General features: G+C 42.8%; 1 protein-coding gene across 1 annotated transcript in view; it reads left to right on the plus strand.

Annotated features, from left to right (window-relative positions):
• Positions 1-1,285: 1,285 nt before the first annotated feature.
• The window catches only part of LOC104522127 (fibrosin-1-like protein), a gene marked incomplete at its 3' end in the record, with an annotated part of 75,871 nt that continues 60,761 nt past the window's right edge, over positions 1,286-16,395 (plus strand). Inside the window, exons 1-2 of the mRNA XM_029084088.1 lie at positions 1,286-1,385; positions 3,843-3,896. Of these exons, the coding sequence (XP_028939921.1) occupies positions 1,286-1,385; positions 3,843-3,896 (154 nt within the window). The remainder of the gene's footprint in view (positions 1,386-3,842; positions 3,897-16,395) is intronic.

A 16,395-nucleotide genomic window follows, 5' to 3' on the forward strand; every position in this document is an offset into this window, starting at 1 on the left:
ATTGGAAACGCAAACCAGAGTAGTGTCCGCTCACTGCTGACCAGCGTGTTGATTTCAGAGGTGGTTGGCTTTCCAGAAAAGTGGGAAATGGTGCTGGATTTAAGCACTAAGAGTTTGTATAAAGGAATTAGTGACATTTCTGCACCCTGTAGAAAAGGTCACCATTGAGGAAGCTGAAAGTACAGGTGACTGATACTGGTGGAGGCACTGGATTGCAGATGGTGATGCTGAGGTGGTGATCTTCCTCGCTGCCCTGTCGCGTTACCCTGCCACAGCTTTCCAGACAGTGACCCCTGTGTTAACCATCTCGCAGGCATGGTTCAGCATGAGAGCTTCTCTCAAGGTAGCTAATGTTATTTTAAATGGTAAGAATGGCAACCTGTGGTCGTTGATTCATGTAAACTTAAATTAGGATGGTGTCACTGACTTGGATATAGAAAAATAGGTTCTCCTAAGCATCCATTTGTACCTTATATGGCTGCATCAGAAGAGTTAAAGATAAATAAAATGTGTGTTCTTTAATGGTATAAAAACAAACCTTATTTTCTGGTGGGTGGTAGGAGAAGAGTTAGAGTTTGTATGAAGACAACATTTTGAGGTGTCTGTTTATGTTGTTACCAAAGCTTGCTTACAAAATGAGATTTTAAAACAAAGTATTTTTAATTTTGAAAGAACTCAGCCTGGCTTATGTGGAAAGCATGTTACAGTTAAATTGCCATGGAAGGTAGCAACGAGATTGTTAATCCTGAGTTAAAGCAAGCTGCGTACGTTGTTTGCCATAATGTTTCTGCAGAGGGTAAAAAACATCTGTATGTGGATGCTGTTTCTGCAGTAAGTGCTATACCAGAAGAGAATCAGGGGCATATTTGGTATAAATCTCGGGGGTTTTTCCCATGGAATAATCAACAATAAAAAGTGTTGAGGCTATTAAGATACCTCCAAGCAGATCCTTATTCCAAAGCTGTAGGTTATAAAGTTATAGGATAGTCTGCCTTCAAAATGGTTGGAAATCCTTCATAAATATCTCTTTACCACATACCTTCTATCTCCCTGGATGATTGGCTCTCTGGCAAAGCCTTCCGTAGAGGGTGTACTGTAATCCTTTTATGTTACTTCTTCAGTGCAGATTACGCAGCAAGAAATAATTAGGAGATTAATTTTCACCTGTCACTGCCAATAATAGATAACCTTGATACAGTGACAGGGCTAGGAATTTGGGGAGCGGAAAAGCATTTAACCCTGTAGTGATTGCTGCAGGGACCAGGCAGAAAATGGTTGCCAGAACATGACCTCCCTGCTCGCTGTCGTGAAAAGGGAGAGACGTGTTAGTCGTTCAGCTTCCTTGTCTCCTGCGAATGCTTTGCCTTTATCCGTGGACGTGCGCTGTAAAATTTGCTCTGTGCCGCAACGGTGCCACACGCGCCTCGTGCTAATCAGCCCGGAGCAGACGTTGGAGACCTTTGTAGCCTAGTCTTTTAATTCCAATGCAGTTCTGTTGCTTTTCGTGATTTCAATTCCCAATCTGACTGATATTCCTAGTCTGCTAGGGAAAGGAGCAAACTAATGAAGATGGCTTCATTAGGCAGAGCACAATTTAGCCCTTGCCTCTCTCCAACAAATGCAGCTGAAAAAACATCCCAGAAGTAACTGTGCTTTTGGTCTTCAGAGAAAGCGGAGCTGAGGTGTTTCTGCTCCCTTTCAAAATTAATTACTAGCTCGCATCAGGTGAGTTTAAAAATACAGCCTATGATCTGAGACAGTGAAGGTAAATGTGAAAGAAAAAAAAAACCAAAAACCCTTCCTCCTCCTCCACTTCTTTTTTATTTTTTTTCTTCTGTGCTGAAGTTTAAATCTACAATCTGTTGAAAATGTAATGGGAAACCAGCCTACAGAAAATGCCATTATTCATATCATCCTGAGCTCATTTATTTTATCTGCCGTAGTAATGATAAGACAGGCTGCTTGGCAATGCTGATAAGCTGAGAAATATCTTAGAGCTATTTGTAAAAGTTAAAGCAGATCTTGGTACTGAGAGATAGGGAAACTGATGAGCCTTTGGGCAATCTGCAGAGCTGAAAGCTAATAAAGATTTTAATAGGAAGGCCTCATTAGGATTAGGGAGAAGATCTATTATCTGGGATTTACACAACACAAACAGTGAGGCTACTTTAATTTTTGCTTCTTTGTTCATTAAATACTGTTGCTGAATGTGAAGCTTTTTAACTCTGATCTGGATCTCTGCACATTCAAGGAGCCATCACCAGCTGTTGGTTGAGCAAAGATGGAAGGGCAGTTTGTGTGGGAATGCGCTTGCCACATGAGAAAAATGCCAGAAAGCCATCATACTCGGGGACCAGTCACTTTTTGGGGTGCAGAAGTACAGATGTTTGCAGGTGACTGGGTGGGAGAGTTCTCAGTCGTGTCTCTTCTCCCTTGTGAACATTATTTCTAATCTTCTGGCTCTAAAGTGCATATTTAGAAAGACATTAAGATGTTGCTATTGTGCTGGTTCTCTTGCTGGTGAGACTGAAATACTGTTCCTGGATAGCTTGTCTGCCCAGCTCAGCCTCAAGGGGTGGTAACTCCCAGTCCCTCAGCGGTGGCTTTTTTTATTAGTTGTGCTCACCACGTGGATAAAACTATTCTGGTAGAGGAGCTGTCTCCAGTGCCACCGGAGTTGGTATGGGAGGAGTGTGTGCCACGGGTGACCTGGTCAAATGATTTGGACTGATTTTAGCACCATGAGCATTCTTATACACAGGATGTACAAAACATTCACTTTTTGAGGACCCTTAGGGTATGCCAACACCTATCGCATGGACTCAGCTGATTCATTCCTCTTAATTAGCACAGTGTGTAAGGTGTGTGTAAGCTGCTGAAAGAGCATCAGTTTATCCAGGGTTTACAGATGTATTTGATATTTTTTTCTCAAGGACCATACAGACTTTTTTTTGTGGTTTAACTGAATTGTAAAGCAGAAGGAGAAGCCATGCTGGAACATTCTTTGGTTTGCTTTTGAGGTCCAAGCTGTGCTGTAACCTGACTCTGCTAACCTACAGTTTAAATGGTTTTTACACACAGCCGATGAGGTCTAGTTAAACCTGTGATGCAGATGAAGGGTTTTGTTAGGTGATATCCATGCTGGCTGTGAAGTACCACTTGTGTGATCACACCTGTGTTGGGGAGCTGCTGGGTTCCTTCCCTGTGTGAGGCACAAACGAGTACAGGAGTCTCAGCTTCTCCCCCATTTTCGTGGCACAGACCAACTCCTCTCCCACTGCTGGATCAAATAACCCTGGTGGTAACTACAGCAACATTGCTTCTGTGGAAGAGTAATATTTGGAAAGTATGATCTTGTATCTTCAGTTGTCTTTAATACGACGTAGCAGCCAAAAACCAAAAGGGAGTACAGTGCCACAAGCCGCAGGGAAATCTTCCAGAACATAGTTGGGATCTGCTGGTTTAAACCAGTGGTTTCATAGGGCCTACAGTGGACAGTGCAATGATAGATTTAACTCCCAAGTATTCCATCTTCCATGTGCTTAAAGAGCTCATTCAGAGCAGCTGCAGCTGTAATCCCCTCCCTGTGCCCTCACCAGCATGGAGACAGAGGGGCAGGGCTGGCAGGAGAGCCCAGGGCAGAACCCAGTGTCTCATAGCGGGTTGGTGTCGGCGCATTGCAGCCTGTTCCTAGCAAGTCCTGGTTTATGTCAGCGAACCGTCCTGGCCTCCTAAAGAGCTAGCGCTATTTGCACGTAACCTGTTGCTCCAGCAAGGCTGCCGTTTGAGAAGTTTCTAATATTTATGTTTGATATGAATGAAACTTTTTGTTTTGTCTGTAGACCGCAACGGAACTGGAGCTGACTCGTATCAGGAGTGCCTTGATAACAAGCAAGGTATGAGATCAAGTCTCTCCAACATGGGCACCTGGGACTGATTTAGCTTGATTTCTTGCAGCTGAATTGGTTGCTGTCTCTGTCTCTTTCACTCTCTCCCTTTTTTTTTTCTTTTTTCTTTTTTTTTCTTTTCTTCACTGTCTCCAAGCCAATTCACTGTTAACAGTTCCATGTCAGCTAACCTGTGAGCTCAGGGTCTCATTACACATTTGTGATAAGGCTTCTCGTTTCTAGCACCCCAAACCCTTTGCTGTTAAGGGAGGAAGTGGGAAGGTTGTAAAGCGAAAGTAGCATGTGCACTTGCTTGCTGCTGTCTTCTTCCTTGAGGTTTAGTTGCACAGTCAAGCAGAAAAATATTAAAGAACAGTTGAGGGAAGGCACGTGCTAGGCTGGGTTACCTTAGTGCCAGACATCCTGTGATAATTTGTGTGCTGACATGCCGACTCAGACTTGTCCAGCATGCTGTCTTCTCCCGTGGCAAAGTTGATAAGAGCTGGAAAAGTCTCTTGTGACTTACAAGGGAGTGATGATGGTGAAGGAGGAATCTGTTATCCTTTTGCTGTAAACATGGAAAGAAGAGTCACATCAGTAGACACGAAGATTGTAAAAGTATTTCAGAAACAGGACCCAAAGGCAAGGGTATTGATTTTGTATTTAGGAAAAGGGTTGGTGTATTATGTTCTCTTCAGATGTCCTCTCTGAGAACTGCAGTCAGAAGAGCTACTCCATCTCTGTAGCCATGTAGTGAGTGTTGAACTGTCTGGTAATCAGGAAGAACAAGCACCCTTCAGTCCAGAATTTAATTCATTATGAGCTGCAGCAAAGAGATAAGAGGAAATGCTTATCCTACCCAGGTTATAGGCATCACTTACGTGCCAGCTTTTTACCCTACTGTTGACCCAGATCTGTGACAGTAGCTAAAATGATATTTACTGGAATTCTGATCCTTCTTGCATAGCTTTCTAAAGTAGTACCAAGAAACACAAAAAAACTGTCCCAGTTTTAGTGCTTGGTTGGGTTTAATTTTCCACTGGTGTCTTCACTTTCAGTATCCATCAGTCAGTGTTATATGTGCTTCAAGTCAAAGCTGCCATGAAGTGCATTCCTCCTGCTGCTGTTGGGTTTGGGGTGGGGTTATTTTGGGAATTTGGGGTTTCTGTTTGTTTTGTTCCCCCCCCCAAAAAAAAACCAAAAACAAAAAACCCATAAGTATGTTGTCTCTCTGGTGAACTTTACGCTCATCTTTTTTCACTATTTTTCTCTACTGATTGTAGTAAATACCTAATCATTGCTAAGCTTTCATTTCAGAAGTTACAACTGGAAGACTAATGTGGAAGAACTGTAATCAATAATGGCTTTTTTATTGGATTAAGTTTAAAAGTCTTCCAGACCAATGTAATTCAGGACTCTGCTTTGATAGATAGATAGTTTGTTCTTTGGGAGGCCAGTTTTTTCCAGTAATATTTTTCTAGTTGGCTGCGGGAGGGTGTTCCATTTGACATTTTGTAGAAAGCAACAGGGTTTCAGGTTTTAAAAAAATCTAGTATTCTCATTTTTGGAAACCAATTGCAGCCCCTTTGACGTGCCAGTTGCTCTGTTTTATCTGACAGGTGGTATTAGCATTACATCCATCACTTGCATTTGTCTGTCAGTACATTAGATTTTTCCTGTAGTGTGATTTTTGGTGGGTTTCTTTTACTTCGTTGTTAACAGGAACAAGCTGATCTAGTTTGGGTAATTTACCATGTCCGTGCTACATCATCATGTTTAAAGCAACAGCCCTTAAGGATGCAGAGGTTTAAAGGTAAAAGTGTACACAGTAACTTGTGTAGTCCCTTACTGTCCAATCCACATTACATTTTTTGAGCATGTAGTAGAGTTAAATCCACCATTTGCAACAATTTACAGAATGTAAAATATACAGCTGACAGTGGACCCATAATTCTGGTCTCTTTCTATTATGTTCAAAACAAAACAGCACCAATGGCTGAAAGTAGCAGTGGCTCTTTAAAAGTATTAAATCTTCAAGCCATGTGAAATGCAATTGCTATGGCTCCTTTTTATAACAGCATGCTTGTCTCCTAGAGATTATGCTCTAATGAGGTTTGGTTTATATATTTTACCCCTTTCCTCATTAAAGTGCTATCTCTCGGAAGAAGCGCTTTGTGTCTTGAAATACTGCGCGGTTAAAATGAAGGCAGGTTTATAAGGATTTAATGTACTTGGGAGCCAAGGTTTTGCAGCTTTATGGCAAAGATGTTTTAACAAAGGGCTTTATGGTGAGGGTGTGCTGTATTTTAGTCAGGCGGTTGCTCAAGGGAAAATTTTCAGTGTGAGCACATCACGACAGCAAGGAGAAATTCACAGGGAAACAGGCCTCTGAGATCCAGTCGCCGTCTTGGCTGATATTAAGTCTTAATTCTTTGCAATTTTAAGCCCTGAATTTTTTTTTTACCTCTTGGTTCAAGGAAGAAAGTTTTGCATCATGTCCTGCAACAACATGGGCAGGTCATTTAGGTTTCTCGGTTTAGTGCTCAAAGGCAGGGTGCAGGAGAGCACACCCGGGACAGCCACAAGTGGGATTATTCACACCTTCTCAGGACAGAGCTTGTTTTTTCAACCTTTTATCTCTGGTATTCATTATTAAAATCCTACCCTAAAAGCAAGACTTTATGAGTGTTTGGAATTTGGAAGTGAAGAAGGCAGCAGTTAGGAGCAGTTGCTGATCCACCGTGGCAAAGACGTGTCCTGGATCTCCCTGTTTCTCTGGGATACAGTTAATACCCCATGGTTTCCTGAGAGCCAGGGAGTTCTGCCATGGAAAACAGGTATAAAATTACAACCAGACACAGTTGTTGCTGGAGCTTCTCAATAGGAACTCACTGTCATTATAAATAAAACAATTCTCACTTAAAGATTAGGCAATGAAAAGCACTTAGCCAGGGCCTTGGTGGCAGCCAGGAGACATAGCCTTACATCCTTGGAACAGGGCATAGAGAGATGGTCTTGGAAACTGGTTCCGAGTATTTCATGTTATCAGTTGTAGTGCCTTCTCCTACCCATAAAAAATTGTGTTTTACTTTGCTCCAGCAATCTTCTCTCTGTCCCCATGCCCTCAGGTGGGCTGGTGATGGGTATTTCACCTTTCTGGGCTCTTCTAGCTTCCCAAGCAGAGCTACATGTTCCTGTTGGAAGAACCCAATACCTTTCTATTTTCCAGCTTTCTTGCAGAGTATCATGGTTGTGGGTTATTTCCCCACAGATTAGTTAGTTGATACTTTTCCCAGATGAACATGGTTTCATCTTTCTGATGGCTCTATTAGGTTTCTAGGATTCTTTATATTACTTTTCTGGTATTTTAAACCACCTCCTAAATTCAGTACTGTTTATAGATTTTCTTAGCTCACCTTTAGAGGAGGGATGAAAGTATTTGGGACAACATTTGGGAACAAGGATGGAGGGTATTTAATCTTGACAGTGGTCAAAACTTGTCTGCAGTCAAGGCAATAGCAGTGCCTGTGTCATGAGGTTATGGGGGACTGGGGGCTCCTACCCTGGGTTTGGGCTGTGAGTTTGGGTGTTGCTGGGCAGTCGTTACAGGGGTAGGATGTCTGTAGGATCAGACTTGGTTTTGAAATAGTGGCCATAAACTGCAGACTTTCCATCCTGTTACCAGTCCCCTGGGCCATGCAGTCCCAGCGTGTGTCATCTCCTATTAGTCTTGATGCAACCAGTGACCTTGTTTGTGTGAGCACATTAAGCACAACATTAATGTCTAATTTTACTACTTTGAATTCAAGCAGGCTGTAATCAATCACGTGAACTCTCTTGACAGTGAATATGGCTGGATGGGATAAGGAGAACAGATAAAATGTGTGCATGGGCCAAAACTCCAGGAAACTGGAAAACTACTCTTGAGCCTGTGTAGTTGATATAACTGTAGCAGTTGTTGGTGGAAACGAGTTCTTCTCTGGAAAGCAAAGGCTGCAAAAGCAAGAAATTTGTCATCTTTGTAGAGGTCTGTCCAGCCTTCTTCCTGCCTGTGAAATACCAGCATGGTAAATGAGCCTGCCAAGATACAGAGGCACCTTTTAGAAGCTATTATTGGGAGAAGTTCTAACTTATTCCAGTGTTTGGATCCCTTTTGAACCCCAGCAAGATTAGTTTCAGGTTGGCAAAGGTGAATTATGAGGCAGATAAATAAAAATGGCAGACTGGCATGGCTGGATTGAAAAGTGCGGTCAAAACATTTCTGTCACTGAAGATGTTATTTCCATTAAATGTTTTAAGATTTAATATTGATTTCAGTGAAATTACCCTTGAAAACAGTTTTCCTCCGAACCTTTATTTTTATATATTTGGTTTGGAACTACCTTAGGAGACAGAAAAATGAAACTTTTGCTTTAAGCTGTTTTTTACGTTTTGAGATTGGCTTTTTTCACTGCATGAACAGTTTTAAAAATATTATTTATTATTTGTATTCCAGTCATGCCTATGCACTCTAGTTATGGGATAAACTGTCGCTTTGCTAACCACAACGCAGACTGGTGGGGGGGGGATCGGTTTCTGCCTGAAAAAGCTTTGGTTTTGTATTTCTGACTGGGGCTGCATTGATTGCCAGTGCCTATTTAAAAAAGAAAAAAAAAAACAAACCTTCTCATTTTACAATATGTTGGCTGCCTTTTTGTTTAAAGAATTATAAATACATCAGCAGATTTTCCACAAAAACACATATGCTTTCTTCCTGATGAGCGTGATGACGCACTGAGAATCCTTGCAAGAGGCCTTGAATCTCCTTCAAGTTGAGTGTAGTGCTGAGGTTGAAATTGAAATTTTAAATAACTCTCTTCATTAAAAAAGGTGCTGGTGGGGCCTTGTTAGTGGAGGAATTGCCATTTTCTGGCTAATTTTTTTTTTTTTGCCAGCATGGGAACAAAGAAAGAAAGGAGGAAGCAGAATAAAAGCCTGTGTGAGTGTACGTACAGAGCTCTCTAAACAGGTAATGGTGTCTGGAAAGAGTCCAGCCTGTTGTAAATATGAACTTTTGTCAATATTCCCCAAGCTTCTTTGGACTCTAGGGTGGGCTTTATTAGCTGAAGGTCACACCATTGTGCTGTCTCCCTCTCCTGAGACCTCTGATACCTTCCTGAAAGGACAGCCCATTATCCCTGGGCTTAGAAGCCAGCTTTCTCTTCAGTGGCGCTGAAGCTGATAAGCTTAAGAGGCATATTTCATCCCCCCACTGCTGCGTTCAGGAGACAAACAGTGTTTATCGTTCCTGATTAATTCCAGTTGAACACAAAAATAAAATAGGAGGCATGTGTGTGTGCACACGTGCGCACACAGCGACACACAGTTGACTTCTTTTTTTTTTCAGGCTGGTGGTCTTGTGTAACCTCAACTCATCACGCTGGCTGCAGGGAGCAGTGTCTGGTGCTGCCTCTTTGTTTTTCCTAGGTGGTGTGTCCGAAGGTTGATTTAGTAACATGAGAGGATCCTGGGCTCCGATCAGTGTAAAGAGAACGGGGGTGGAAAGGGGGATGGGGTAGCAGCAGCCTGAGCATCGAGGTTGGAATTGATTGGTGGCAATTAAGCATTAAGGTCTTCGAGAGCAGGACCACCTGCTGGGAGAGCAGCTTTCCATCACCTGTGAAAGACGAATGGCCCACGGAGAGAGAAGGGCAGGGATTTTGTACTTGTCTACCTGGAATGAACCACAAAACCACTGTATCTCGCTTCTGTATCTTGCAGCCCTGCTCGTCACAGCTAAATCCCTTTGCTGGGAATTGTATGCAAGAGTTGGAAGATACAAATGTTAGTTGCTTCTACTGCTTTGATTTTTCCATTTCTCTCTTTGGATCTGGCTTGAAATATGTCAGAAGGTGTCTTACTGATTTTCTTGTCACTACTATTTCAGTAGAAATGTCTTCCATACGTGGCTCTCAGGTTTTTAGGGTTACTTTTTTCCTTGTAATGAGGTTCAGAGTATGGAATGAATAACAATGAATAAGACGTGCAGTTAATAACGTATTGTCCCTCTTAACACTCCTGCAGCTCTAAAACGCCCAGGTAGCATGTCCTGGTGGCTGGGGCATCCAGAGCAGACCTGTGCCTCCTCTATGTCATGGCCTTGCTGTGCAAGACATCTCACCTGCTTGTGCCCTGAGGTTTTTGAGTGGAAAATGAGAATATTGGCACTGTTCACAGTCCTGTTTGTTTGGATGACCATGTAGCTCCAGCCCGAGTTAGGCCCTTTGCAAAGGGCTCTGTATTAACTTCAGTTTTGTTGTCTTGCACTTGCCAAGGTTGAGGAGTGAAAGAAGAGATTGCATGTGGCTGACAGGAGCCTGTTGATATCTGGACCAGAGGAGATGATATTTCACTTTGTAAAACTCTAACTTTTTCAGCCTTTTTTAAAAAAGTAAAAATGTGTGAAATGCTTTATCTCACTTTGACTTTTGTTCATATTGAACAAATGGGCCCTGAGAGCAGGAAGGGGCTTTAGGGCTCTGCTCCCAACTCTGCTGTTGCAGGGCTGCTGCTCGTGCAGAGGCGCGTCAAATGCTGCACTGGACAAAAGGAAATCAGGTACTTCATGTGTGGGGCATCAAAGCTTTGTTCCGCTTGCCACGTGGGCCATGTTTAAACCAGATTTGTGGTACTCGGGTTACAGCTAATTTCATTTCCTTTGCCAGAACAGACAGAGATGGAACAATATTAAAAATAATTTTACAAAACTATGTTTACTTCTTGCCAGTGAGGACCATGTTTAAAGATGGATTTTCCTATTACGGCTCCAGCACTAGTATAAACAGGGTCTAATGGGAAAGGCTGTAAAATAATAGGGCTATTGGTCATCTTCGGCAGAAAAGGAATTTCCATAATGCATTTCAAACTGGAATAGATACGAAGCTTTGGCTGACCAAACACAACTAGCATTTCCATTTTAAAATTTATATAGTAGCATGAAATGGGAGTGGTGGGCCTCTAATATCATTTTTTCCAAAGGTAAACTGCACAGGCCTATGTGAATTGGGGGCAGTTATTTACTTTTGGTTTATGGATTGGGTTAAACTTGTCATTCTTCACATAAAATAGAATACAGTTAAGTTTTAGATGAAAAACTCCTTAAATATACCACAGACTCCTTTTTAAGGGCAAAGTAGATTCGAGAGAGGGAACTACTTTGAAATCTTAGCAAAAGGTTCTGAAGATCAGTTAACATGTTGAGAAATATTTTTATTATTAATTGAGTGGTGCAGTATAGACTGCAGTAGGAGACATAAATGCTCAGACCCTGAGTTTAGTGATAAGTGAAATGCTAGCATGTGCTTGGCAGAGCAAGCTCTTATTTCCCTTAAAATGGAGGGGGCAGAAATTACCTCATTGGACAAGATGCCTTTGGGCTACTGCCCACCATTAGGTATGTTCTAGACAAGATTTATTTACTCAGTGTGGACAGCTTACTTCCCTTTCCCTCCCTGAATCTGGTCTGCGGTAGCTGCTAGCAAAAGAGCTTTCCACCTCCTGTATCGAATGAAGCATTTCAGCTCTTGTTGAAATATGAAGCTCCCTTCCTTTATTAAAATTAAGAACCACTTTCTCACATGGCAAAGTGATAATAAAGACTGAAATTGGATCTATAACTTCATGAAAAGAAAGAGAATTTTTTTTAAGACAAATCATGCATGGTAATACCTCTATTGTTCTCTCGCCATGTCTTTGTATTGCTTAACTCCCTGCGAACAAAGAACCCATAACTGGAATTGTAAAAATAATCCAGGCATTTAAGTCAAAACTCAAAAGGCCCTTGGGAATCTCATGCAAAGGTGTGCCCTTGAAATGGTGGTTCATGAATTGTCTGAACAGGTTTGAACATCCTGGCCCTGAGGAAATCTATGGGAATTTTGCTGCTGACTGCAGTGGGGTCAGGATTTCACACTTGACGCTTTGTACGTACTGCTGGGCATTGAGCAGAGCCGTCATTCAGTTTTTGAGAAAGTCTCACTCCTTCCTCACAAGCAGGTGGGAGATTTTCTAGTTGGTTGCACTTGTGAATTCTAGTTAAGGGAATTGCTTTTGGTCCCCCATCTTTGTCACTTACTTAAACAAACATCCAAACTGGCAACATGCACTTGCTCGAGCTTCAGCAATGAGTACCTTCTGAAGATCTCTTGTTGCTGATCTAGAACTTAAACCAATTGGGAAAGTGGTTTTAAACCAAGGTTCAACCCTGCTTAAATTAAACCATTTTGGCAGAGAGATGGGAAATTTTGTTCCCAATTGCTCTTCAGATGTCTGAAGCTGGCTAGTTTGAGGTACGAAGGTCTGTTCTCTGAGCTTGAAGACAGATCAGTACGCAGGTTGTATTGTAAATTGAAGCAACGAGTACTACTTCAACAGCTTGTTGCAAAGGGTGTTTTTGCACCACAAAGTACAGGTCTATCCAGAGTCATGGAAGTCAGCCATGTTTGAGCAGGATGTTGAGCCAGATGACCTCTCAAAGTCATCCCTCACACTTCAGTGAGTCTGTGGTTCTCTGGTTAGATGTCTCATGCCTGCCAGGGTATTTGAGCAAACCGCTGGATTGTCTGACCCTGATCGTTGTAGACATGGACATCATCTTCCTCTATTGTGTCACACTCCAGGGAGAGTCACCAGAGTTGTAGCAAATTCCCCTTTGTCCTCAGTCTTCCAAATTCATGGTGCAGTGGCCGATGACATCATCTGTTGTTTAAGAACTGCTGTTGATGGAGTGAGCTCTGTATATAATGAAAAACAAAAACCAAAGAAACCATAAAACATGATCCAGGGCTCCAAGAAAATTGGAACATTTAAGTTACCTAATTGTATTAGGAAAAATTATTAGAAAAAAACCTTCTAAGCTTTCAGCAACAATATCCCACAGACTGTTGTCAATACAAAGTAATCCCATGAGGCTCAACAAACTGATTTCTATCGAACTAGTTTGTAATTAATACTAGTAGAACTTAGATCCAAAAAGTGAGCTGTGTGCTCCTCATGTTACTATCAGTAGTTGGGAGGGGGAGTTGGAAAGCTGCATCCTATGTACAACATGAAAGTTTATTTAGGCTTCTCTGTCGCTCTGGGGATAGCAGAAATATTGCAGTGGTTGAATGATTTGCTTTAACTTTTCCGTGTGTAGCTGTAATGGAATGTGCAAAAACTTATAAATTCCTTGAAGGTGCCTGGAGAAACCCAGCCATGGTGTCAGCGGGAATGTGTGTTGAAAGCTGCTCTAGAGAGGGATGCTTCCCAGAACAGTTTGCAAAAAGTAACAATCACAACTCAGTATGAACAATTAGAAAATGTTAGAAGTAAATGGTTAATTTTTCCCAACTTTTTCTTGGCTAGACACAGCTAACAGACACTTCTGTTGTTCCTCACTGTAGCTGTCTTGAGGGCTTTCCTTAATGAGCTGTCTCTTTCTGTCCAGTATGGAAAGAAAAACAAAAGAGTTAGAGACCTTCCTTTGTCCCCATGTGATTTTAATCTGATTCATTCATTCCTAATAATCTTGAAGGATTATAAAAACAAAACCTGTTAAATCTTGGTTCTTTCTTCTTTTCTTTCTCTCGCAAACATCATCATTTGTTCTTTTATCATGTTGCATTTCTTTACCCGTGAATCAGCTGCCTTTTTATTTTTTTTTCTGTGTAACAAAAGGGGGGTGGGAAGGGAGGGAGGTGACAGGAGTGCTGCTTTCTTTGATTCATTCGACACACAAGAGTTCCTTGGCCTTTCATAGTGAGGAGTGGATGCAGCTCTTGAATAAATTGGACCTACTTGTTTGCTGGCCTAGGCCATCTTGTTATCCAGCCAGCTGTGTTTTGATCTTGGAGGGCTGTTTGAAGATCAAATTGAGACATCTTTTGTTACTATTAAGTGCAGTAATTAAATCAGCTCAGTGTTATTTAAGTGTGGAAAATGTCGCTTCGCTGGCCCATGGGTGCCTGAAGTTGCCATTAGACAGCTGTGTTGCTTCCAGTACTAATGATGAAGAGGTAGGAGAAAAGAGCCAAGTGCTCTCTAAATAATTTTCAACTTTTTCTGGGTTATGCCAGATCCTTTCCCCACCTTTTTGTGTGATCTTTCTCTCCATCTCTCCTTAATTCATGGAGAACAAGGGTTTTGAGAGGAAACTCAAGCTTTTGTGTGTGGACAGCTGGAAGCAAGTGTCCTGTCCTGAGTGGAGCGTGTGGAACGATGTGGATGAAATGTGTGGTGGTGTGGCTGAGCTCCCTGGATCAGCAGCTGCTACTCAGTCTCTGAGTTTGCAAGTTGGTGGTTCTATGAACAACAGAGGAGGCTGAGCTAGCAGGGTGGATGCAATAAATGAGCCAAGTTGGCTGCTTCCCCAAACCTTCCTCCATAGAGGGGAGTCTGCCAGTCAAGTCAAGCACAGCGAGTACATTTGTTCCCAGGAGGGTCATTGTAATACAATTTGCTGGTGACGACTGGCCTGACTGAAGTGGTGGCACCTGGGAGATGTGAACTCTGGCTTAAGCCAGGGCTGGTATCATTCAGAGGTCACCTGGGGCTTAACGAGGTGCAAGTCAATTGCCCTTCCCCGTCCCCCTTTGCCTTCTGCTTGCCCAGCAGGTTGCTTTGGGAGAAGTAGCTGGAGGTGATGACTGGCAGCAAGGAGCAGGGAGATCCTGGAAGAGAAAGCGAGATCCTCAGTGGGAGAAGCAGTTCTTTGGAGGTCGAGTGTGTTTTAATGCCGGGTTAAGTTGTGCAGCAGTATTGGTTCATTGCTGCTGGCATTGCCTTGCTCTTTCCCATCATGCCCTTGAGAAACCCTGTCTTACCCTCCTGTGCTCGGCTGAGCGTAGAGCTGCTGCTCTTGTGGTTCCCACAGTGAAATCATCAGCTCTCACTTCTGGAGAGGGGAGCAGCAGACAGGATCACCCACCCACAGCCCCTTTCACTGCCATACCTCCCGCCGAGGCAGGGCGGCGCGCTCCCTCCCCATGCCCGTGCTCCAGCCTTGCTTCTGAGCCATCTTGTTAGTCTGTCCTCCCAGATGCACCCAACTCTCCCGCTTCCATCTCCGGTAATTGCCCAGCAACATCTATTTGCATTGCTTTGTACACGTCTGTGTTTTATAGAGGAGGAAGTGTATTTGCACTTGGCGAGCGTTTTTGAGCTGTTGCAAGGGCAGAAGCATGGCAGATGGGTGGGGATGAGAGAATCGGGAGCATGATGAATCTGCTTTTCTTACCTTGTTTAAAATTGCCTGTTAAAATTCAGCAGCCGCACCTCCGATCAGCCTAATGGTGTCTGCCATGTTGCGAATACACAGTCATTAGTTGGTCCAATTCATGCATGCTGAGGTAGGAGGGTGATGTGAATGCAAAGGAGATGGAAAGAATAGGAGTTGGGGGGGGGCAGAGGAAGGAGGGGGAGAAGCTTGGTAATACAATGACAATGAAACATACGGTAGTCACACTGGAAAACTTTCTCCTTCATTAGCAAGGATCTGTTGAGTTTCTGCTCACATTAGGGTAATTAACACAAGTACAGATTGTTGAACATCTGTGCAGTTTAACTATATGGCCGGTTCCCAGGCTTTAAACAGGGCTGTGAAGAGCCAAATGCAAAGCAGTATGAAAAGCCCACACACTATTCATTTTACTGAAATTAGCATTTCTGGATGAAAGCTGATGTTGCACGTCGGCTATAAATTGTCTCTGGTCTGTTGCCAGGTTGGCTAATGATCTGAGGTTAGTGTTTGTTAATAATTTTTTAAAATTTGTTACTTTTAATATTCTGGAGGGGAAGTTTCTATCTCGTTCTTCTTTTCTTAAAAGGCAAAACAAAACGCAAGCAAAACAAAGCATATGGGTATATTATATCTAATGTGCTTCTAATCTTTTTCCAATGGAAACCCAGGAAGGAATTGCCAGTTCAGCCTCCATCGGGGACTGTTGGCTTCATGGAACCACCGAGGCTTTTTAATATTTCTGACCAAACTGCAGTTTTAATTTTCTATCCTTGTAAATGCCTGGGAGGCTCCGTTTACAGCGTGTTGTAGCTATGAGCTGTGTAAATAAAATGCGGAGTTTTGTTGGCAGGATGGTGGTTACACAAGTGTTGCTCCTCTGCACATCACTATCCCATACCTCTCTCTGCATGTGTCCATAGAGTTACCAGTATGAAGGTATAGCTGTGTTCATGGAGAGCCTTCTGCGTTGGTTATCCCAGAGGACTGTTGTTTTGCTGTGGCATCTTGAAGCTTCCTCCTTGCTCATTTTTTCCTTGCCAACCGAGAGCATCTGGACCACGAGGCTTGACAGACTCTTGAGCGTAATGGCGAGCAGCAGCGAGTTCTCCACAGAGGGCCCTTCACGCCACAATTACCTCTTAAGCCTTGGTCCATCAGAGCCAGTGCTTGTTGGCCTTCAGGCTGTGCAGCGAGACCACTTAATACTTCAGGCTTTTTCATTCTCTTTTCCTGTGCGGATAGGGACAGGCC

Source organism: Antrostomus carolinensis, unplaced genomic scaffold, assembly GCF_000700745.2.
Source record: "Antrostomus carolinensis isolate BGI_N321 unplaced genomic scaffold, ASM70074v2 scaffold14530, whole genome shotgun sequence".
Taxonomy (NCBI): Eukaryota; Metazoa; Chordata; class Aves; order Caprimulgiformes; family Caprimulgidae; genus Antrostomus; species Antrostomus carolinensis.